Below are 24,883 nucleotides of genomic sequence, written 5' to 3' on the forward strand. Positions count from 1 at the left end.
GAACACTCATTTTCGAAGGAACGAGGACTTTAGGAACGAGAATGACTAGAATGATCCTGATGGGTGGGGCTGCGGCGTTTCCGGTTTCTTAGAACGGCTAAAACCGAGAGAACACCAGTCTCTACCAAAACATGGCAAATATGCTGTAAACTCCATGTTATGCCCGGTTTTTCTTTTCTCGAGACGCCCAAAAAGTTATGAAAACCCCTTGCTATACGCTTGAGCAACTGAATTTAACATCTGCGTGAAAGAGGTTCTCCACATTACTCGCCGCAATTGCTATCCGGAAATTAAGGATTATGTTACATATTGAGGTCTTGATCAACGCACCCCTTGTCAAGGAATTGAGATTGCACAGTACTGTGCTTTTCATTAACGTAAAGTCACTATTCCTTTGTTCTTGGGTGGATTCTGGTAAGTTAGGAATTGTCTAGTACATCATCTGACGACAGTTACTAGTAACCAAAGCTTCTGAAATTAAACCAACCCCTCAGCGCTCAGTGGTAAACTTGTCACAGATACCGAGCAGATCGATTAGAAGATGCGATCGTTTCTTGTTGTCGGTTTTGTGTTGTGGAATTTGGTTCATTTTGCACCCGCAGAGGAATTGGTGAGTATAGCTGAAGGAGAGATGGGATCTTTACATGGTTTTGAAACCGTTTTGATGTGGAAAAAATTATTGAACGTAAGTAAATCGCTTCCATTAAGAGGAAGAATTCTTCCTCTTAATGGAAGCGATTTGCTTACGTTCAATAATTTTTTCCACCGCTCTGAAGAGGGCAAGTTAAAACGATGACAAAATGAACAGCAAATGCATTAAAATAAATAATACATATTGCAGTTGCTATACGGTATCCCTTAGGTCGTAGATAATTGTTATCTGCCCGATACATATGGAAATTTTCGAAACAGGCAAATGAAAAACATTTCGCATGACCTCCAGATGCTTAACACATTCCGACCTTGTTAGTTTGTTTACTCTGATTACCGCTTTCATTTGAACCTGTGCTAGTATGTCAATGTCAGTAAAGGAGGGTCGATGTTTCCGTTCCATACAAGGATGAGGACAAATTAAGGCAATTTCTGTTTTCTGGATCGTTTACTTCAGTTTAATGGTTGTAATAATGGAGAATCTGAAAATCATCTGTTTACAATTTTAAAACAAATAGTCAAATTATTTTCCCATTTTTCTGCCCTCTTAGATTTTGTCTGAGAGCACTGAAGTGCATGACGGAGAAAACAAAGGTATGTGTGTTGTATATATTAATCTCTTATCTAGGAAATAGTAGGTTGTGGACAACAAGAGACAGGGGACAACATTTTCTCAAAGCTTGGTCATAGGACCCACCAGTACTTGAAAAATTCCAGTGCACAGGGTTAGACATCTGCACCCCACCGCTCCTTCCCCTCCCACCCCCACACTGTTCATAGTTCTTGCAAAAATTACCCTCAAACCCCACCCTATGAAAAGCCATCTCTTGCCACTGATTTTCTGAGCCCCTCCCCCCCTAATGCTCCTTTAAGAAAAAAAAAAACATTCCAGCCTATGAATGACTATTTCCATAATTATTTCCTAGACATATTTTTTTGGTAGGGGAAGGGGGGGGGGGCTAGAGAGGAACTGGCCTTGGTGCAACAATGTAGCTTCATTAAATGGATTACCATGAGACATTCCTGTAGTAAAACAAATGTCTTCTGATTCTTGCTCTCTGTTTTATGAGCACGATTTGTCAAATTAAAGGTACATCCCTTTATTAGACTAACCGTGAGCTCTCGAACAACATCTGAAATCTTGATCACACCCAAAAGTAGCATATTCACATGGTTTTGTTTTAGATCTATGTATGAATGTACTATGCCATGCTGGTGAGGAGTGTCTCGTAATAGATAATAATGCTGTCTGTGTGTGTAAGAAGTCATGTCCTAACCATGACAAACCAGTATGTGGGTCAAACGGTATGACCTACCCAAACCACTGTGAACTGCACAGAACTGCCTGCTTGGAGGAAAAGAAAATTTCTATCAAGTATGTAGGGGCATGCAGAGAACAGCCCATCCAACCTCCATCTGCTGTGAAGGTTAATCATTCAAAACCTGGTAAGTGGTTCAGTTTGTACCCCAACATATAAGAGGTGTATAAATTTACTTCATTCTTGTGGTTTGAATTTTCTCCTGGTCTATTGTGAAACTCAGTAAACTGTGAGCTTGATTTTGATTCGATTCTAATGTGTCAATTGTGTACTGATCATTTGTAAACATTCCATAAATTTTTATTGTGTTCACAGTTATCTGAGTTTTTTCAAACCAGGTTGATTTTTTATTCTTCTTCGTCTTGTGCCTTTCTTCATCACAATATGAAACAACTGGTCTAAGAAATTTGAGGCCAACACAATACTATGAACCACAATGGCTACATGGTTTTAAAATTGAGAAAATTTGTAGATGCTTTTTATCCAGCCACAAAAAAGACAACTGAGCAAAGAGTCTCTGAAGTAAACCCTTTCACTTTTCAGTTGTGTGCTATGAGAATGACCGCAATGATGTACGTAGTCGTTTGATTGGATGGCTGCGGAACCAAGAAAAGTTGTCAGAAGGATTAGATGGCTACAGAAATCTTCTGCAATCATACTTTGACAAAGTTGATGAAAACAAAGATGGAAAACTTGATGCAGCAGAGTTCAGAGACTTTGTCCTGGCAAACCAATCACAAGCTGAGGTAAAACACATCTCTGTTTTGTCAGGTATATAACTTCAGCTGATCGTGTAGTATGAATTTCTGGATGACAGTTGTCCTGTAAAGGACTGCTGTCAGTGAGCAGAAACTATCATCAGAGTTTAGTCAGTCCTTTCCAGTCCTTTTGTAAAGTAATTCATCTGTGATTACTTCAACTGCGATTGTTTTATGCTTCAGATGACTGGTTCTGACCAGTATGTCAACCCTGTTTTGCAAAGTCTTTGTGCTGATGCCCTGATATCCATCAGTGATGAGGATTTTGACTGGGAACTTAACATTACAGAGTTTATGAGATGCCTTGATCCTGGTGAGTTGGAAAGTTAAATTATATTCAATCATGATCCACAGTTCTGGTATGTTTTCAATAGGGTGGACCATGTGCCTTCTACAAAACATTTGCCCATGATCACCAAAGTTTTTTTGACTTGTACAACATCAAGCAAGTTGTAGTGAAATGCTTGGCATATACAGGTATAATTTCAATGTTTAGAGCAGACACTTTTGAAGTCAAGTGATACTGATGACAAGACTATTTACTACTGTAACAGCAGTGGAGTTGCCTAATAACCAAGATAGAAATTAACAGATTAAAAATATTTCAATAATAATAAACATCTCAACCACATGTATTTTAACATTTTTCAACAGAATTCAAGCCACCAAAGAAAGGTAAACTTTTTTTCATAAAGTTATGTTAATTTGAACTGGTAGAGCTTGCCTCGTAACCAGCAAATTCCATTGTATCATTCGCTCCGACGAAGGGCTAACGCTCGAAACGTCAGCTTTTGTAATCGTTACAGTGGCCAATTTACCATTTCAACTTTATTGATATATCCAAATTCCATTGTATATTGATATAAAGTAAAACATGTTCCGCTAAATCTGAAATATGTAAGTTGTGGTCAGAGAGAGTGCAGAAAAAAGCAAACAAGAGAGTGGATACAGGCATATGTTCTTCAGTTTTCCCTTAATTCTCCTTCACTAACTTCATTCACCCACTCATAGTCTAGTCCAAGCTAAATGATGAACTGTCTTAATTACTGCAATGTAGATTGTGAGTTGGATAGTGAGGTTTACAATGATGGCACAGAGATTCCCACAGACTGTAACAGCTGGTAAGAAGGGCTTAGTCAATTAGTTACATTCATTCTCCTTTAACAATTAAGCCATTTGTTCTTCTCTTCTTTTTACTCTCTCAAAATAGAAAAAAGTTGGTAAGGGGACAATGATGGCTAAGTTACACTTAAGTCAATCTGCAGACATTACCAAAATATATTCAACTGATGTTCTTTCTTTGCACTTTAGTGTTTGTGCTTGTGGCTCCTGGGTCTGTACTGCATTAAAATGTGATGGTAAGCAAATGACTACCTGATGCTAAAAGTCAACTTATACAATGTTATAATTTGTGAGAAGACATTATTATCTATTCATCAATGCAGAAGCTGGTCTTGGTACTCAAAAAAGGTGGTGAATTTTTGAGACTTTTCAAGACCCTTAAATCTTTCTTTCTTTTGAAGCACATGACCTTCTTAACTCTCCTAAGTAAGATTCTAGAGAGGCATTTAAAGAACTTTCAAAATGAGTTGTGGAAGAGTTTACATATACATATACATACATACACATACCAGGTTAGTTGACCACTCCCCATGGGGGCTTTTCAGGGCCAGTTCCCACCCATCCCACCCCAGGGGAGGGCATCCATCACACAGTAATCTCATACATGGGAAATTAACGTGTCCTACCCCTAACCCTACAGGAGACGGGGCCTACGATTTATTTGTCCTTATGTGAGAAGACTAGAATATCTATCCATTTCTTGACTGTAGAAAGGTAGCAAATTCTCCTCACTTATTAGGGCTCAAACCCTTGACCTCCCGCACAACACAATCCGGCGCTCTAACCAATTGAGCTAACCGGGAGGCGGTTTAAGATCTTTAACCCTTTACACCGTAACATCAGTATGCATATTCTCCATACTGTTCTCCTTACATCTCCTATGGTGGTGACAAGGAGAATTTGTTTAACAATCAAGAGCTTCCTCAGTTAGTGATCTTTTCCTTTATTCTCATGACCTTACTGTGTGATTTGGGGGTGATACTGTAAGGAGAAATTGCAGGTAGAAATTAAATGCTAGTTACTGGTAGGGGTCAAAAGGTTATCAAGATTCCAGTTCTGTTGGTGACTGTGTGTCCTTAGTCTGATACAGAGTGTTAATGCTGTCGCACTAGATTAGTACAGTGGCATTTAGTTTAAATTTTGTTACCAGTCTTCGCTCAGACAAGTGACACAATGTTTTCACTGTTCAAGACAAGGTTGTACCTCGGCCAACCTAAACGAATTTCAGGGCATTAAATTTGCTTTAAGGATGTTATTGTCAACGGTTTTACTCGTCTTATATAAACTGAAAGACTAAACGGAAACGGAGGGCGATGTAACAAGGAACCTAAGGAGTGATTAAAGGTACAAACAATTCTACAAGGCCGAGCGTTTTTAATCTTCAGGACAGTATTTATTACCGAAAGTTACACAGAGTTTTAATGGAGTAGCAATATTTTATAATCACATAATCAAGTTGTTAAACTTTAATTGACTGGGTCCTATTCTGCACAGATAAAAAATCAAATCAGCCACATTCTGAGATTGGTGAAGGTGAAACAGAGAAGGGCAAGTTTATTGTCAGTGGACAAGATGCAGAGGAACAACTGACAAGAGAGAAGATGAAAGATGGTCACAAAGAAAGCATTCAGGTCCATAAAAGGAAAATACTTCCACTTCATAAACCACGGCATCCTGCAAGGCACAAAAAATATCACAAACACAGCTCATAGGAGAACAGATCAAAAAAGCCTGTTCATGAGTGACTTTTTTAAAAAAGAGAAGGTTATTGAGGTCTTAGAGAGAAGTGACCTTCAACTGCAAAAAGATGAATAGCTTTCTTAATTAAAATGTTATAAATAACACCTAGTTAACCATTGTTTAGCTTCTATATTATGCTTGTTTACTTTATAAATTTGTAAAAGAACTACCATGGATAGCCTTAAGTTCCAATATACATAAATAACTTGTTTGCTCTTTTATTTATTTAGTTGTCTTTCTTTTAAAAATTTTGAAACATTAACTAAAGATTTAAAAGTACAAAATTTTCATGCTTCAAATATAAACAAGTTTACATTTCCTTTTTATAGTACATGAACTCTAACTTGCCAAAAATTGCTCTGGGAACAATTGAAACAAAATGGCATGTTCAGACATAAGAAAACAACAACCTACAGAATGTCAAGAGTCTTGTCAAGAGTTCCTTTAGATAATATAAAACCCATTAAGATGTAACTCTCACAAACTTTTTTCTGTCCCACCTTTTTTGCCCTCTGGGCAATATTCCAAGTTCCTAAGATGGGAACCCTGGGTTAATGTAATTTTGATATACAGGTAGCTTTAAAGACAATTTCATTGACAGTTCATACATTTTAACGTTAGTGGACAAAAATCCTCGCAAATTGCTAGTCCCAGTATACACTCCAACACAAGAAAAATTAGACCAAGGGTTACATAGAATCCTGAATTAGTACAAACCTCATTTTGAACAAGACTCCTTAATCAAGAGTTGTTAACTTTTTCTAATAAAATTTATAGGTGTTGTTTTGCACTGATACTTTCTCCCACTGTCCCACCATAGGATTTCTTGGAAAATTCCAAGGCCTCATCTTTTGCTATCTTCTGCTTTTTTTACTGCTTGGCTGCATAGAAAAAGGATCATCTGAATCCTCACTTTCCTCCTATAAATTTAACAACGATAATAATTAGTTCATATAAATTTGTATGGGTGTTAAGGACTGAAGCATTTTATACATTGTCTTCTGAAAAAGTCAAATTTACTGGCTTTTCATGATCAGCTTCTGGATATTTACATTGAAAACTTTTAACTCATCAATCATTTTTCATGAGCGATCTAAATGTGCATCCTCTTAAACCACCAGTACAAAACTTGACAGCAGTCAATAAGACGTTTCCTACACTGAATAAGCTGAATTATAGCAATGACAGCCTTGCACACATGCTGGAGAGGTAATTTTTGGAGGTGTGGCCAAAATAATATATTTTGTATCTAATAGTTATTTCCTGTCATGTTATTAACACAGCCATCTTACTATGCCCAACAGACAAACATAAGTTTGAGCCATACTTCTTTTTCAACAGTATTGACCACAGCTGTTCTGTTCTTGGCTCCATTGGACCTTTGTGATGTTGATCTGATCAAAAAACACATCAGTGTTCAGAGAGTGTTGTATACCTAATTAAAATAACAGATACTCAGTGCCAAGAACTGCTGCACATTGTGCTGGAATCTGCATAATTTAGTTTAAGGTTTAATTTATTGCATACTCCAAGAAAAAGGTTTACCAGTAAACAATATGATAAATGACTAAATACAAAAGAGTAGAATAAAATATAAATGTACATTAATGTTTACACATATATATAAATACATATATACTATTCGATTTCATGGAAAATTATTGCTGGGGCTAGAGCATATTCCAATGCCACAAAACGTTGCAATTTATGCCTCACTGAGAAATTTTTTATCTTGTCTTATCCACATGAAGCCTCTTTAAACAAGCGAAGTGAAATAATATCCAATTGTAGACATCGGCGAAAATATATTCTCAAGTATTCTTAACGCTATTATCAGCGCGCGCATGGTTTTCAAGATTTGAATTTTTTAAACAATGTCATGTGATCACGTTGCTGAGTTAGAGTTAACCATCACGATGAGTGGATCAACTTTCGTTGGTCTACGAAACAGGCTGTATTAAAATCCATATGTGCATAACTTGAGTAGTCCATTTGCTTCTATAATCGCTCCTTCATTGTCGAGCACTGTCCTGGATCCTACATTGCCTATTTCGCTTATATATATATATAAGCGAAATAGGCAACGTATTGAACTGATGAAGGTCTCGGACCGAAACGTTTTTTATTAAACTTTTTAGACTTTTTATTGAGTATATGTCTTCCTTCGCTCGAAGTTGTCTGTCCTCATGTGCCACACTACTTCTCCTACCATTTATCGAGGTTTGGACAGTGAATCCTTTTGGATCCTTCTGGCGCGGCGTCACTGTTGGCTCAAGGCCTTTTAACTTGTTATATATAAAATATATATATACTCAGTAAATGTAATAAACTCAATAAACATAATGAACTTGTGTCCTCATGCCACCACAGAAACAAAGCATTACTGCATAATAACTGAATGAAGCATTTAAATTTACCATCACGCCTCTAATGCAAACTTGTATAATTAACAACTATTCACCGAAGTGGAGGTGGTTAGCAGTGGATATTTACCGAGCCGCGAAGCGGCGAGGTAAATATCCACCGCTAACCACCGACACTGAGATGAATAGTTGTTTTAGTATATACTAAAACAGTGAGATAATATACACCACCGTTGTTAATTTGAGTGATTTCTTTGCTTGTCACAGATGGAAACCAGGATGCCATTTTTTGTCGAGTTGCTCGGAGGTAAATAGCAAAGGATATTCCGAGTTTGACTAGCCAATCAGAGCGCGCCTTCAACGCTATCCACTGTTTTAGTATATACTAATAGTATTTAAACAAAGGTTATGAATATTCTTATCAAGGAAAACCCCTGATGAGTGAGCAATCACGAAACAGGCTTGTAAGGATGAAAGTGTAGTCTTTGTAGTTTTCTAATTCAACCTACATAATCTTTTTTAATAATATAATTCTATAAATAATATATATTTATATTTAACAATTATTTGCCGAAGGCGAGGTGAATATCATTGAATAATCCCCGAGATGAAATCTGTCTGATGAACGTGTAAGCACGAAACTCCAAGTAACAGAAACCATGTGTCGTCTTGTTTGATCGCTACCTACTGTATTAAGCTCTGCACATGTGTAATTGAGCACTATTCAATGGTATCGGCTACTTCCTCGCATGAATATTTATATAAATATATATATATAACTAACTGCAGACAGTACTGTTTCGGCCTTCTGGGCCTCATCAGTGCAGTGCTGATGCTAGGATGGAGGAGAACCGAGAGGGTCACCCCAAACGACCCAACATTTGTGGTAGCGTCTAGTAAGCCATGCCATAGATATATATTTATTTATTTATCTAAAACTATAGAATTAAAACTAAATGTTACAACTAGTCTTGTTTTAAAAACTTGTTAAACATCTTGTTTACTTTAACTTTCTCAAAGTTTTTCAGGACTCTTACACAGTTTTAAATCTTTGTCTAATGAATTCCATAAGTTTACTGGCATATAATGAAATGATCTCTGGCCAGCAGCAGTTTAAAGTAAAGGAATAATTAGTTTTGTAAAGTTTCTTATTGTTTGGTCAGATGTCTTTCCTCTTGTAACTAGCTGTGATGTCAGGGCAGAATCTGTCACGCACTTGAATGAAAAAAATAGCTTCCCAAAGATAAAGCTGCTATTTTACAGGGAGCCACCCTAGGTTATGAGTTATGTGTTCAACTATTTTGACACCAGTACTTATTCAAGCTGCAAGGTTCTGAACAAGTTGTAGCTGAGCTAATTTGCTCATGCAAAATGAAACTGTCCCTGAGGTGTGATTGTCAAATAACAAAGTGTGGTCAAATGTTACACCAAGATCCTTGACAGACTCTGATGGCATGGGTTTCTTGAAGTCAGGCAATCTGCGGATTATCAGGCAGCTACCAAAGACCATGAGCTTTATCTTTTCTTGGTTAACCACTTAGTCTTGTGTCTTTTTTTCTGTTTAATTGTTTGTATCGCTTACTCACTAATTTTGTACAGTACTCACTTACTTGTTGTGTAGTATGGAATTAGGCTCTAAAATCCTTAAGTTTTCATGGTAAACAACAACATTACATTTTCTACTCTTTCATCTTTTCCTTGAGGTCAGTTTAGAGCAAAAGGAGCAGCTGGTTCTTTATGGGTTGCACATCTTAACAAATTCATAAAGTACAATGTTCATTCTAAATTGTCTCCATCACAGGCCATTTTTATTTCAATTCTCCTTATTCTAACCTCTTTTGTTTATCTTTACTCTGACAATCTAGTACTTAAAAATTTACCTCTACCCAAAAAAAACATCACAAAATAAAGTGACATGATTTCTTTGTTTTTTCAACAAGGAAAATGACTCTTGTTGATACAATCTGACAATGAAGAGCACTTACTGTACAGTTTTGGTCTTCTTCAAAGAAGATGATAATGGAATGTTGAATTCATCGTCATCATCATCATCAGAACTATCTCCCTGTAAGATAAGAGACCAAGCCCACTCACAAATTTTGTACAAGAAAACAGTTACTTATTATTCAACAAGTCATAGAATGTGACTTCAAATAAATGAATGAAGATCAGCTGATATGTGAGATCAACCCTTTTCTTGAAAATCTGTATGAAACCAGTATGCATGTTAACTAAATATAACATACCACCCTAAAAAAAAAAAAACATAACAAACCTTAACGTTACTTTGTTGTTTCTTTCTCTTGGATGCTGAAGTAAAAGCTAGAAAATGAAGGTTTCCTTGTAAAAATAGGCACAAATTCACTGTGATGTAACTTCAAATGAAAACAATCTTTCAATGAAAGCTTCTCAACATATTGGTCCCTTGCCACCCAGAAAACTTACAATCCATTATTGTTTGAGATGTGTTGGCAGCCCTTCCTCTTCCACGCCCACCTCTACTCCTTCCTCTTCCTCTTCCCCTGCCATGTCCTCCAGCTGTGCCTCTTGTGGAAGTGTTAACAGCATCACTGTGGCCTTTTTTTCCTGTTTGATATAGAAGAAGGCTGCCAGTGACTTTTAAAAGGAGATCATTGTATATCTTATGGTGGAGGTGGCGTGGCCAAGTGGTTAGGGTGCTGGACTTGAAATCCGGTGGCCCAGGTTCAAGTCCTCCACCCTGCCACTCATTGGATTTGTTCTCGGTTGCCCCTAGTTCAACTCCTCGGCTGCGCTCTGTAAATATCTCACTGGTCACCTACTGCCAGTGGGGATTTTTAAGCACTTAGTTAAAACTACATTGTGGCTGAAAAGCCCCTAAGGGGGATCCTCAATTAACGTATATATTATTATCCTAGTTTTCTGGCTGTTTAAGAAGTCCATTTTGTTGGAAGACCTTTCTCATGTAAATGTTCCATTTTGTTTGAATAAGGGCATTTGGTATTGTTTATGGTGAAAATGACGCCATTATTAAGAACAGGTTATTGAAAATTTTGTACCTCTACTAGTACTTGGCCTGGGTGGTCCATCCTCATCATCACTGCCACTCATGTCAACATCATTTCCAGTGCTTATTTGACTGGCATGAGATTCTTCAATCACCTAAACATAATTTTCAGAAATAGCAGTTTGACTGATAATGACAAAAGTTGGAAAACCATTTGTCTAAAAAGTGCATTAAAAGCTTTTATTACATGACTCGAGCAGTCAGAGGGCCAATAACTAAAATCAACCAATCAAAAATGCTCTATTGCCAGTCAATATTCTCTCAGTATTGGACCGGGCACTTTCCCGAACGGTCCCGAATGATACCGCACTTGTGGCCCTTTGAACTTCAGTCGTGTAATAAATCTCTTATTAACCAAGTTTGCTCGGGACCGTACTGGAAGAATATCGGCCCTCGGTCTTTTTTGTACGGACCTCGCTGCACTCGGTCCGTACTGTCAAGACCTCGGGCTGATATTCTCCCAGTACGGCCCTCGCGCTTGGTTAATAAGATATATATACATAAAACACGATTGGACAAGTACCTTTCTGATGTCTTCTGCATCATGCCCTTCATCTTCATCTTCTTTCTGTCGTATTTCCTCCGTATGTTTGAAAACTTCAACTTCAATGTTTTCTTCAGGGATATTCTGTCGTTTCTTCAAGTGGCTTTGTGCCTGATCTAGTTGCCACTTTACTAAGGTAGATATTGCATCTTTTTCATCTTTTTCAACAAACTCACGAAGTGCCTGTGCCATTCTTCCCTCTGTTAGAATCCGTAGTTCTAATGCCTGAAATTTAAGTTTATTGACTTAAGAATTTTATCCAGGTCTTGCTCTTTTATCTCATGGACTATAATTAAGAAAAAATTAAAATTTGTCCAAGTGTTGAAAGAAATGTACATACATTATCCTTTGACGTTAAATACTCTTTGATCAAGTCTTCCATTGTTATTGTGTCCAGTGGTTCTGGACGTAGGTGCGGAACTCTAGATTCATCTCTATCTCTCTTGTCTAGGACAAAAATACAGCAATAATTCCTTTATTCTGTTCAAGAAAAAAATAAATTCTGAAAAGAGAATGATGAAAATTCATTGACCCTGGCCAAGACTTAACCTTACATCCAGTTGCCAGTTTCTAATGATTATGCTGTGATGTACAAGATTTTAAGAAGAATTTTTTGCTCCTCAAAAAATGTATGCCCATCTTGAATGCAGGTTAGACTTTGCAGCAATGTCTCAAAAGACAAAGTCTCTATACTATATACCTGTTGCAGTTTTAAATGGTTGTTTTTTCCTGAAGAACAGTAGAATGTCCTTTGGATTTGCCACTCTGTCAACAAATTGTTGTCCAAATCTTCGAATGTTAAAAGCTGTAAAGCCATCACTGTAATCAACCTATCAACAGTGAGAGAAAATCTTCAAACAAGCTTGTACAGGAAAATTAGGAAACAGATTAAAAATAAGATTTACTAGTCTAAAACTTTACCCACATAAAGGCAAAACCTACCCGTAATCTGATGAGAGGTTTGTCAGGTTGACGAGAGCTGCCTGTGTGTTCCCTCTTTGCCTTTTCAATCAACTGTTCCACCTTAACCATCATAAAAATAAAAGTTCATTTGGTTTGAGTGTTTACCATTAAGATTGAATAAACAAATTACTTCAAGTCCACACATCAATAAGATCAATTTTTTTAAAATAATTTTAATGTAACCCACTTTATTAACTAGATAAGCCATCACCATGTCTTCTTGGGTAGGATCAATTTCTGTTTCTTTCAGAATCACATCTTCAATGTAAAAAGGGCGCACGGTCTTCAGTTTAATCTTATCTATTTTGAACATTTTGTTCTTTGTTATTTTAAGGATTCCTACATGCCTAAAAAATAAAAGGAATGACAGGGCAGTGAATCCAAAAGACTCTGTTACAAAATCATAATTCATAAAATGAAATGTGGTGAAGACAATGTTAATGATGATGATGACACTGATGGTGTTAACAATGATGACAAACACCAGCAAAATGATGAGGATAACAACAATAATAATGACATTAATCATGCTAACAATGAAGATTAAGACTAACAAAAATTATGAGGACAACAATAATGCCCATAACAAAAGTGATCTTGATGATGACAACAACAATAACCACATTGATAATGCTAACAATGAAGAGAAGACCAATGAAAATGATAAGGAAAACAACAGTGCACATGGCAATAATGGCAATGAGGAGGGAAGAGACGGAGGAGAAGGACAATGATGAGGACAAAGATCAACTGAGTGATTGCGAATACTGATAATGATGGCACAAATAATATGACTCATCAACGAAATATAAATAATCCACACTTACTTAGGTCTTGATTCTCCTTCACTGAGAGAGGTTGCAACACTGGACCCTGGCTGAGTGATGTAAAATGACAGGTTTGGGTCCTCTGCATTCTTCGGTGCTATAATACACTCATGTTCATGGCCCCACATTATAAGATCAAGAAAATCAGCAAGGAACTTCTCTGGAATGTAATTAGTTGAGCCATGCTTTGCCCTGGAGATGGCAAAGAAAATTGCATTTTACAGAAGTTCCATTATTATGATGACAGCGCATGCTAATAATCAGTAGTACAATGGATTAGGGATCAGCCCCTCATATGGGGGTTATTTAAAAGTTGACAGGCAAAGTTTACACTTAATACCCTCATACCTATTCTGATGTAAAACAAATACATTGAACCAGGATTCAGGATCCTGCTTGGGTCTCAGCATCTTGACATTATGATTAAGGAATGTACGGTGTAGACGCTCATCTCTTATGGATCCCAAACCATACAGTGCTACCTTAACACTACCCTTCTGCATCAAGATAGGTGACACAGTGATGTCATCAATTGATGGAGCTCTACCAAAATAATTAACAAATCCACAGACACTGAGCAAATCCAAAGCACAAAGGTTCCCATCCTATGCAAGTACGCAAAGAAAAAATATATGATTAAACAAAAATACATAGATAAATAATTGTCTGTTGTCTTGCATATGGAGGAAAAACAGTAGCTTTCCTGTTTATGCTGAGTCTGTTAACCCTTTAGCCATTAAGAGTATAGTATCACTACTGAATCAAACATCATTGTTCATGAGCATAAAAGAAATGATTGCCAACAAAAGCTCTTGATAGGTAACACAAGTTATTATGGTCAGTATTATTAGAAATGTATTGAAAACAGTGTGGAGAATAGGAATACTGATGTTGGGATGTAAAAAGTTGGGTCTTGCAGGGACAGAAGCCTATCATTTTCTATTGTATGAAACAAGTAAAGGTAATGCCATTCATCTTTATAATCCCTGAGATATCAGTCCTTGGGTGTTAATCAATCTTTAGAGGTAAGAGTATTCTCTGCTCAGAATGCAGATATTCTCTAGCTAACCTGTGACCAAATCTTTTCTTTGTTCAGACAGTTTGAACATTCTCACATTACTTTCCACTAGTCTGCACCTGTGGTTCTTAATGACAACCAATCACACAATCCATTTCTGGGAATGATTCATTCACTACTTTCTAGTTACTTCTAATTGTTGATCTCTTGCCATGTAGTACCTATATCTTATTAACCATGCGCGAGGGCCATACTGGGAGAATATCGGCCTGAGATCTTGACAGTACAGACCTCACGCACTCGGTCCATACAAAAAAGACCCAGGGCCGATATTCTTCCAGTATGGTCCCGAACAAGCTTGGTTAATAAGAGATTTATTATACGACTGAAGTTCAAAGGGACACAAGTGCGGTATCATTCAGGACCATTTGGGACAGTGCCTGGTCCAATACTGAGAGAATATTGACCGGCAATAGAGCACTTCGATTGGTTGATTTTAGTTATTGGCTCTCTGACTGCCCGAGTCGTGTAATAAATAATTAGTAGCGCAATTGATAGATTTTAGTAATGTCTACTGTCAGTACACGGCTCGACACTTACCCCAGCAGGATCATCATGGTTTCCGTGAATGGAAAACACTGGAATGGATATGTTGTAATTTGGATCCTCATAATTTACCCAAGGAAATCTGAAAATAAATTTCGGACACGTCTCTTGCAGTGAGCTTAAAACTTCTTGGATCACAACTACAAAAAGAAAACTACGGATTTTTGTATATGACTCATGTAGAAGATTGTACACACATTATTGTAGTTGGTTTGAGTCAGAACATAATATATTCATATAATTTTGTAATTTGATCACTTAAAGAGTACTTACTAGTACAAATTCCATCCCATGTCACTTAGTTTCTAGACTAAATTAATTTATCAATCTAGAGTTTAAGCCTACCCGGAAAAGTGTTATATAACATTTTCCATGCCACAGGGAGAACTTCTCCAGAAGCAGCTCTCCTATAAACAATTTTTGTATCTAACCTGGACTGAGAAAAGTTCAAAGATTGATCACTGAGAAATTCCATCTGACAAGCTTTATCCCCCATGCAATATTTCCTAAAGAGCGCCATTGCACCATGTAAAGTCTTCCGAGAAGGTTTATTCTCATGAAATAGGTCTCCTCCAAGGAGAATAAAATCTACCTAAATGAAATAGAGAAAAGTACAAATTAGGAATGATATGACAGTGGGTACCTTGACCAGTATTAAATTTTTTCTTGATGATAAAAATAACACCAACCAATGACAATTCAACAAATAAATTTAATGGTAGTAATCATTGTTAAATCTTGCTTGTCAGCGATACATTGAAACTTTGCTTACATTCTTCTCCTTTGCTATCTGCAGAATTTCCTCGAAGGTAACCAATGAGTCATTTCCTCGGACCTGGTCTTTTTCCATATACCCAAGATGGCAATCTGTCGCTTTAAGTGTATGAAAAAAAAAATGGTACCTCAAACATCCGGTAGTGTGAGTCACGAAAATTAGATCATTTTCTGAGCTCCATAGATCATCTATGGAGTTCAGAAAATAATCTAAAATTATTAAACTTTGACAAATGATCCCCTCAAAACTATTTGTAACAATTAATTGTACACATACCAATGAGGATGTACATCGTATCTTCAGGATCTTCATTTCCTTTTCTGGAAATAAAACAAAGCACAAGTAAACAATTCTGGTCAATACACTTGCACTGAAATCAAAATTTCCGGAAACGTACTCATCCGCCATCTTAAATTCCCACGATTTAGAGAAAATCCGCTGACTAGTATTTTGGTTGCTTTTCGTCCACCTCCGCTTGCTCGAGCGTTATCAGCTTTGGCTCTCTTTGAACTCCCGAAAAAGTTTTAAAATGGTCACAGAATACACAACGTTTGTTTTATTAGCTACTTCCATATGGACACGAACATAATAAAATTTCGCATTGTTTTACAAGGTCTTTGCAGATGCGGACGTTACGCTCGGAAGTCGGAAGAAATCGCGATGACTTCGGATTATGTCGTCACCGTTGCCATTGGCTAACTAACTGAACAAACTTCGTTGGGGGCCCCCTAAACGGCACATGCCTGCAGTAGCAAGCGCCATTGTGAATTTTGAGTGTCACTTGCCTTTGGCTCTTTTCGTAGCTTAAAACGGCTTTTGTCGTACCTCGAACAATTTGATCGTTATTCTTGCATCATATTCAGGAAATCCTGACACTAACTATAGGTTATTTGGCCATAAATGACCAGAGAAGCGTGCAGATTCAGCACCATTCCCGCGAATCACTTTTCGGCGTAAGGTGTCTTGAAAGCAACTCTCCATGTTGAATATAAGCTGACGACGAATATGTAATGGTCCGGTGATCCTTCGGGTTCATCTACGTCGGAGATTTCACAACCATGAGTGGCCACAGACCCAGAACAACGTCTTTTGCCGAAACAAACAAATCACATACGCCAAATTTTGGAGGGGTAAAAATTAGTCGTAAGTGTATAGACTTTACATAACCTAATATTCAAGGTGTTTGGGACCGAACACCGCTTCTATTCCAGTCTGAAAAATATAATAAAGTGTACTGCAAAAGTATTTTATTCTGTTCTTATTTTAGGAGATAAAGATGGTGGTAAAATGACAACAGTTGTAGCAACTACAGGTTCACTGCCTGATCGGACGCAAGAGATCAGTTATACTGACACGAAAGTTATTGGGAATGGATCTTTCGGAGTTGTGTATCAAGCAAGGATGTGTGATTCCTCGGAGCTTGTAGCAATAAAGAAAGTGTTGCAAGACAAACGATTTAAGGTGGTTATGGTTCTTGTATGTTCTTCCTTTAGTGGAATATGTAGGAGAAGATGTAAGATGCCGAAATTTTACTCTCCTCGGTGGTGTTAAAACAACTTTTTTTTCCTTTCAGAATCGAGAGTTACAAATCATGAGAAAATTGGACCACTGTAATATCGTCAGATTGCGCTGGTTCTTTTATTCCAGTGGAGAAAAGGTTAGATACTTGTTCTGTTATATTGAAAAAGGAAAAATGTTTTTTATTTACGCTCAACATCCTTGCCTTCAATATCTGAGTGAATCGAGTCGTGGCCGGTTATATCGTGCTGTTTGCCTTAAGCATGTAAGACTTGAATTTAGCCGCCTACGTGGGTGTATGTGCACTGATTGCCGTAATTCACTAAAACTAGCAATCTATTCACTATAGTTTATATTTAATCCATTGGTCTGTACTATTGTGTCGGTGACACGAAGATAAGAACCGAAGGAAAGATCGACAAGCGTCATTTGGTTTATCCTTTTCAAAATGTACACTCCCTCAAGGTGAAAACAAGTTTAGCCACACGTATTTTACCGCAGAGACACGAAGGAGCAAGTTTACAGCATATTTGACTGTGGGTCCTAAGTCCGTGTAGAATATTTTTTCATTTATTTTATCGATTAAACTGTTGGCATTTGTATCACAGTGGCTTCTTTTCAGATTCGAGTAACGTTTCTCCACCAAGAATATTGTAACGAGAATGTGGATCTTGATGGCAATTGCAGGAAAAGACTTGTCGCCACAGCTGTATATCGGCTACCGGCAGCCTGTTTATATTATATTTACGAATGGCTTTTCAACTATAGTTTCTTTCCTAAAAAGATGACGAAAAAAAATTGAATATTAATTTATAGGGCTCTGAAAAGAGTTCTTACTCTCACTGCTGAGTAGTTTTCGTTCATTTTTATTTCAGATTTTCACATCACACTTCAATTTACTCTGAGAGGATATAAAGGAAATTTTATTTTAGATTAAAAATAACTTTTTTATTTAAAACAAAATCCTTTGGTTTTTCCCAGTGGTAACCTTTTCCTTTTAAAATAATTTTATAATTTCATTTTGGCAGCCAAAAAATTATTTAAGAATCTTAGGCAAAAGACACAGTGTATTTGAAACACACAAAATTAATTTTCCTTAATCTGAAAAATACTATTTTATTTTAAATTTGAATTAAACTTTCTTAGGGTCACGAGAATCATTTTGTGGACCTAATCAACCTTGAAGTTAAACCCAGTTCAATTCACAAGGAAAAACAAAACATTTGAAAAAAAAAAAAAAGAAAAAAATTTTCTTTACTTCCTGTATTTGCAAACATTGTTACAGATACATGATCAAGAACATACTTGTTCTCATGTGAAACTGAAACATAAACAGTTTATCATTCACATGCAAATGACCATATTTCACGTTATGACATGCTTATTGTGTTATACCACAGTTCTTGAAAAAGAATTGTGATCTGGAAAATACAAACAGCATCTTTACTTTTCCTGTTCTTAAAAGGACACAGCATATTCCTATTCTATTTGAACTTTTCAAAGTACACTCACCTACTTGACATGTTGTGGTAATGGAGAAATCATAAGCCTTGTCAGTGCTTACATCACCAAACAATGTTTAGTCTTCCCTAAGTAAGCCACTTTGTATGTGTTGTTAAAAAAAATCTTTAAATTTATGAAACAACTACGAAGATGTTTTGTACAAGGAAAGAAAAATACTTTCATTTGCTTTAAACTTTTGTAACATGATACTTTTGTTTTCTATGGTGAACAGAGGAAGTCATACCCCAAACTTAGACACTCCCTTTTTTTTTTAAATTCACATGCTGAGTTACACTTGTTACACTCTGATCCTCCACAGAACCATTGTGCAAGAAATAAAAATGAGCTTGCCTTAGCATGCAACTTTCACTTTTCAACTAGTGATACCTCAGGTATCAAAGGCTTTTTTGGCCAAACATTCTGCGACTTAGGTGGTCAATCCACAAAGTTTCAAGTCTCAAGATGTGACATTCCACTAAAACTAGTCCATTTTAGAGAAAAGCAGCAGTATCTTAATTTTCTTTTTTTTCAACAATTTTTTATTTCTAAGTCCTGGTTAATCTCATTGATAATCTTGTTTACATTTTACCAAACCACCAAGGTTTTGTGTAACATTTCCTCTGGTAATTGGTATAAATTAATTGATGTATTTTGTGGTTGTTCAAAATTCCCCACAATACTTATTTGCAGAATGTCATAATTTTCTCATGTGGTTTAAAGATTCACATCATCACTTGCCAACTTTGGGTAACTCTGGAGCAAAGGAATGATTTTCATTAAAAAGGAATACCTTTCAATTTTTGGGGAAGCATTTCTGGTGGAATGTTCTCTTAAGAAAAACAATTTGCTGTGGTTTACCATTGTCCATAGCAGCTGGTACATTTTAGAGTTTTACACCAGGAAACAGCTTATTACTTGAACATCTGGATGCAGGGATTTATGAACAAATTTTGGTCCATAAACAACTAATTTAATGGCTTGAGTTTGCTAAGTTGTGTTGTCTAATGTTCTTATTAAATAGCAAGTGTTATGATTTGTGATGAAAAGCACACTTTTTTCATAAATTGTTTTGTCATCATAAACTGGAAGTCACATCAGACATAGTGATGTTCATTTCTTCTTCTGTTTCCTTTCCTATACAGAAAGAAGAAATCTATTTAAATTTGGTTCTTGATTTTGTTCCGGAGACAGTTTACCGAGTAGCAAGACATTACAGTAAAGCAAAGCAAACCATTCCCATATTGTATATAAAGGTAATCTAAACTCAGCAACAAAACAGTAAACTTAGAAACTTTACTTAAGCATTACTGTGATTCCTTCCTGTTCTCCTTGTTGTAATTTTTTTTTTTTGTTATTTGATCATTATTCCTGTCAGTAATTGTAGATGGCTGGAGAAAATCAACTTCTTGAGAGCCAAGCATTATAGCTAATGCCAGTTAAACTTCAAAAGCAAGGAAAGTTGTTTTGTGGTGATCAAAAGACAGTACAAGCAATTCAAAATTTTTTGAACACATTTTATTTTGTTTTGTTGCAGCTCTACATGTATCAGATGTTTCGATCTCTGGCCTATATCCACTCTGTTGGTATATGCCACCGTGACATCAAACCACAGAATTTACTTCTTGACCCTGAAACTGCTGTGTTGAAGTTGTGTGATTTTGGGAGGTAAGAGCAAATTTAGGGGTGTCTCTTACATTTGTGTAGGATGTATGAAGGGCTTTCGAAAAGCTGTCAATGAGCTTACTGCAGTGTAAAAACATACAGCATAACTTCAAGGTGGCCTGCTTAACTTGTGTCATTTAGTCACTTTCCACTTGTCCTTTTAAAATTATCTTTTTGCAGAAGTCAATTTCCAACCAATTAATTTTGGCTCATTATTTTTAGTGCCAAGGTTTTAGTGAAAGGGGAGCCCAATGTTTCCTACATATGTTCAAGATATTATCGCGCACCAGAACTTATCTTTGGAGCCACAGACTACACACCTGATATTGGTAAGTCAGCTTATCAGCAGGTCCATTACTGATCCTACTGTAGATTATTCTTATTTACAAAGATATGGTTGACATTGAATGGTGCTTTTGGCAATTTCTTCTCAAACATGTATTGGAACATGCATATTTGTAGTTATAGTTCACCACTAAATTTTCTCCTGTTCTTATTGGTTTAAATCAATCATGTGATGTGATATTGTTCATCCGTGGAGGGACACTATCAGCCCATAGGAAAATACCTGGATAGATAGTGCCCATCTGCACAAAATACCTGGATTGATAGTACTCATCCGTGAAAAGTTTTGAATAGTTTGACGGCTGCGAAGTTAGGCAGATCGGAAAAACAGTGACTTTTCAATTCTGACAGGTATAACGTATTATTTAGCCAATGTACGGTTGTGAATTATTGACATTTGTGACAAGCTGTAGGTGCGGAAGAAAATTTAGTGGTGAACAATAAAAACAATACAGTGTTTATGTCTCGGAACTATTGGTCTGATAGTTGCCCCTTGGAAATTTGATGTTCTTAAAACTAGCATATTTGTTTTAAGAACATCAAATTTCCACGGGGCAACTATCAGCCAATAGTTCCTTGACAGAAACACTCTATTGTTTAAGTAGACGGGATAGACATGGATGGTGTATTTTCTTGCTCTTTGAAGTAGTGTAGGAAATCATTACAATCAAATGATGGTTTTTGACAGAATCCAATGTCATGTCAACTGTAAAGGCAGATTTAATGTTTAAAGAAGGTTCTAGCCAGTTTGAAGTTTTGTAAGCAGTTTTGTGAGAATGGGCCATTTGCAAATTACCTTTGGCGTCTTTTTCAAAACGAAGCCTAGTGCTTAACTATTCTTGTGAAAGTGAGTTTAGTTTGCATGTAAATGAAAACTTTTTCTCATCTGAAAGGATGAGCACTACAACTTTGCTTTGAAAAAGAGGCTAAAGGTAATTTGGAAATGGGCTATTGGAATAATTTTAGCTGATCATCTCTAGCTTGTTGCATCTTTAAGTTTCCTTTAAGTAATCTGTCTTTTGTTGACTCAAAGTTTTCTCACTGGTGCATACTAACCAACCAATCAAACCAGTGACGAAGTGTAGAAAGGTTGGCATATGAAGTAAGATTTTGGGTATTTTAAAACTTGTTCACAGTGTAAATAACCAATTTAATGAACCTTTTTCAACCAAAGTGTATCAGCTAAAAGGATCCTGATAACAATATATTTATATATTTTTCCTTCAGATGTGTGGTCTGCTGGCTGTGTGCTGGCAGAGCTTCTCCTTGGACAACCAATCTTTCCAGGGGCCAGCGGTGTTGATCAACTTGTGGAGATAATTAAAGTTCTGGGCACTCCAACAAGGGAACAAATCAAGGAAATGAACCCACACTACACTGAATTCAAATTTCCACAGATCAAGCCTCATCCATGGACAAAGGTAAAATCATATGAGTTATCTTTGTCTTGCTGAGTGAGCTTTACTGGTTGTATAATGAAGCTTCATTTGCACATAGTCATTTGATGTTGAAATTGTTCGAGGAAGAAGTGTTTTTGCCTTTTCCATCAAACACTGCAAAACTCAAGCCTATTGGCATGTGCAAAAGCGACTCATTGGCAGAATTCAATGCACATTGCTCATAAAATGAGATTGAATTCAATAGGGTAGTATGAAGAAACTTTGGCATTTCTCATTCTCGCATGAGTTTCTACGGACAAAGAACATGCCTAACTTGTTCAGCCAGAACTGACAATGCATTGAATGTGAATGTGAATAAAGGTGTTTTACCTCTAAACCAGTTTCACAGATGATGAGGCAAAGGTATTCAGTTAAATAACATTTTTATCCAAATTTAGGTATTTAAAAATGGAGTGTTAGAAATTGGTAAAGGTAAAGTTTGTTTACGAGCCTAGTGACCCATTAGGCCGGTGCTTAACTCCGGTTTCTGTAGCATGAAGCAACTAGGAGTATTTTTACTTCCCCCTGGATGGGATGCCAGTCCATCGCAGGGTTACCCCCAGCATTAAATTGCCGGTACCCATTTATACACCTGGGTGAAGAGAGGCACTGTGAGAGTAAAGTGTCTTGCCTAAGAACACAGTACAATGTCCCAGCCGGGGCTCGAACCCAGACCACACAATCCGGAGTCGAGTGCTCTAACCATGAGGCCTCCGCACAGGTTAGAAATTGAATTTGCGTTAAATGTTCTAAATTTCAGGTTTTCAGACCCAAAACTCCACCAGAAGCAATAAACTTGTGCAGTAGATTACTTGAGTATACCCCATCAACAAGACTAATACCTGTGGAGTCATGTGCACATGTTTTCTTTGATGAACTCCGCGATCCTAACACTAAACTTCCAAATGGACGAGATTTACCCCCTCTTTTTAACTTTACAACTCAAGGTAAGACACTTTATGCTATTATAAAGTAGTAACCTTAGGTAAGTTAACAGCTATGCATAAATGAGCAATAGTTTGTAAGTTTGGACTTAGTCAGCATGCGAAGGCCAACTACATCAAATGGAGGCTAAAGAAAAAGATTTAATGATTTCACTTCTTCCTTTTGGATTAGATTATCGTTTTAGAACTGCTTGTAAAATTCATTAATAATTCATGAGAATTGTGAATTATTTAGTGTTGTATTTTATTACTTTTGGAGTGGCTTCCAACTCTGGACTGGTTTCTTCTTCTTTGTTCTTTGGAGAGCAAAACCAACCAGCCATGTTTTTACCACAAAAGTCTATGGAAATGAATTGCAAATTTCAATGCTGAATATTTCCAAACTCCTATAGTACTACTCCATGCCCACATGATTAACATGAGAAACGCAATCTATTTTCACAGTTTCATTTCACAAGTAAAATAAAATATTGGTATCTGACCTTTATGGGTTTGGCTTCAAAACACCTCACTGTTTTAAATGCCCATTGTCAGATTGATAGTTTCACCCTTCTATGTGTTTGGACCTGGTGTTTTCCACAGCAGTTTTGAGGGATTGGACTTACCCTAATTCCTTGACAGCTAAATTCTTACAGGTCTGGTTGTGTTTCTTTGCAGAGCTAGCAGTTAAACCCTCTCTAAATTCAACCCTTATACCCCCTCATGTGCAGAGGAATTCTGGAGGGGCTGGTACAAGTAGCTCAGGAACATCCTCAAGTACAGGCCCAGTAGTTGTGGATGGGGCCGTGGCTTCGGTCTCCCAAGCAGGCTCCTGAATTAGACCTGATAACAATTATAATTAATGCAAGTTTTTGTCCATAAAAGGGGCCTTGGTTGATAGAATTTCTTGTAAAAAAAAAAGAGCCTAAATTGTATTGTAAATAGTGTTGAAATCAAGTTCACAATGCAGATTTGTCTTTCTGTGTATTTTGGGAGTACACAGGGTTGCAGTTTTGTTTAATCTTAAGTTTTACTTTCCAAGGCTCATTATGTACAATTCATTACTAATTTACTTGTGGTTAGATAAAAGGACAGTTTTTAAAGGTGTTTGCAACTAAGGCCAGTGATAAAAACAAAAAAAAAATTCCTCATGACTTAAATGTTCTATTAATTCCAAGAGGTTCCGAGGTGTTTCCCATCAATCATCTTTCTTGCTGTAACTGGCTTTCTTTGCCAATGCCATTAAAATTTGTGCTCAGATTTTAGGTGCTGTTTTATTTGCAATGTATACAAATTGTTCCAAACAAAAAATTTTTAGAAGGCACTGCACTGCAATTGTGCATTTCAAGATTGTTAATACACTTTTGTACTTAAATAATGAGGCACCATAAAAAAGTGATCATAATCATTTACAGGAAATTCAAATTAAAACAAATCCTTTAGGGCATCAGCATGGTACTGGATAATGTATTTATACTGACAGTGCCATAATCAATATTTAAATAATGTAAAATATATTTCTTGTACCTTGTGCCGAAGGCCATTTCTCCATGTGGCTGTAGGAAAAAAAAAAACCACTTCTCATTTGAGTCTGTATAAAATTTTAAGGGCTTGTAAATTTAAGCAATTTTAAGTTTTCTTCTTATGTGTAAAATTTATAACCAACTCTTATATACATCCTTGTGAGTATTCTGACAGGAGATAATATGAAAGTTATGCTGTCAAAATTGAATTCTTTGTGAATGTCACTGTTAACTTTAC

General features: G+C 36.6%; 3 protein-coding genes across 3 annotated transcripts; 2 read left to right on the forward strand and 1 right to left on the reverse strand.

The window, feature by feature from the left end:
• Positions 1-78: 78 nt before the first annotated feature.
• Positions 79-5,811, forward strand: LOC111331583 (follistatin-related protein 1). Its single transcript, XM_022936729.2, has 9 exons — positions 79-610; positions 1,203-1,245; positions 1,837-2,097; positions 2,514-2,716; positions 2,912-3,041; positions 3,383-3,403; positions 3,786-3,849; positions 4,040-4,086; positions 5,345-5,811. The coding sequence occupies exons 1-9, from the start codon at positions 542-544 to the stop codon at positions 5,560-5,562; spliced, it is 1,056 nt and encodes a 351-aa protein (XP_022792464.1). The 5' UTR covers positions 79-541; the 3' UTR covers positions 5,563-5,811.
• On the reverse strand, positions 5,205-16,361 carry LOC111331558 (double-strand break repair protein MRE11). The gene is made up of 18 exons (XM_022936693.2): positions 16,130-16,361; positions 16,009-16,052; positions 15,730-15,830; positions 15,389-15,549; positions 14,952-15,039; positions 13,682-13,938; positions 13,334-13,525; positions 12,694-12,853; positions 12,486-12,566; positions 12,244-12,373; positions 11,884-11,990; positions 11,523-11,768; positions 10,992-11,094; positions 10,399-10,539; positions 10,229-10,275; positions 9,939-10,018; positions 6,918-6,984; positions 5,205-6,510 (listed from the first exon to the last, which is right to left on the reverse strand). The coding sequence occupies exons 1-18, from the start codon at positions 16,138-16,140 to the stop codon at positions 6,445-6,447; spliced, it is 2,082 nt and encodes a 693-aa protein (XP_022792428.2). The 5' UTR covers positions 16,141-16,361; the 3' UTR covers positions 5,205-6,444.
• A 105-nt stretch (positions 16,362-16,466) lies between these two features.
• LOC111331568 (glycogen synthase kinase-3 beta) lies at positions 16,467-24,854 on the forward strand. The gene is made up of 9 exons (XM_022936704.2): positions 16,467-16,875; positions 17,000-17,193; positions 17,306-17,389; positions 19,896-20,006; positions 20,288-20,418; positions 20,638-20,744; positions 21,988-22,181; positions 22,960-23,146; positions 23,801-24,854. The coding sequence occupies exons 1-9, from the start codon at positions 16,791-16,793 to the stop codon at positions 23,956-23,958; spliced, it is 1,251 nt and encodes a 416-aa protein (XP_022792439.1). The 5' UTR covers positions 16,467-16,790; the 3' UTR covers positions 23,959-24,854.
• Positions 24,855-24,883: the final 29 nt, after the last annotated feature.

This window comes from Stylophora pistillata, chromosome 7, assembly GCF_964205215.1.
Source record: "Stylophora pistillata chromosome 7, jaStyPist1.2, whole genome shotgun sequence".
NCBI classification, from domain to species: Eukaryota; Metazoa; Cnidaria; class Anthozoa; order Scleractinia; family Pocilloporidae; genus Stylophora; species Stylophora pistillata.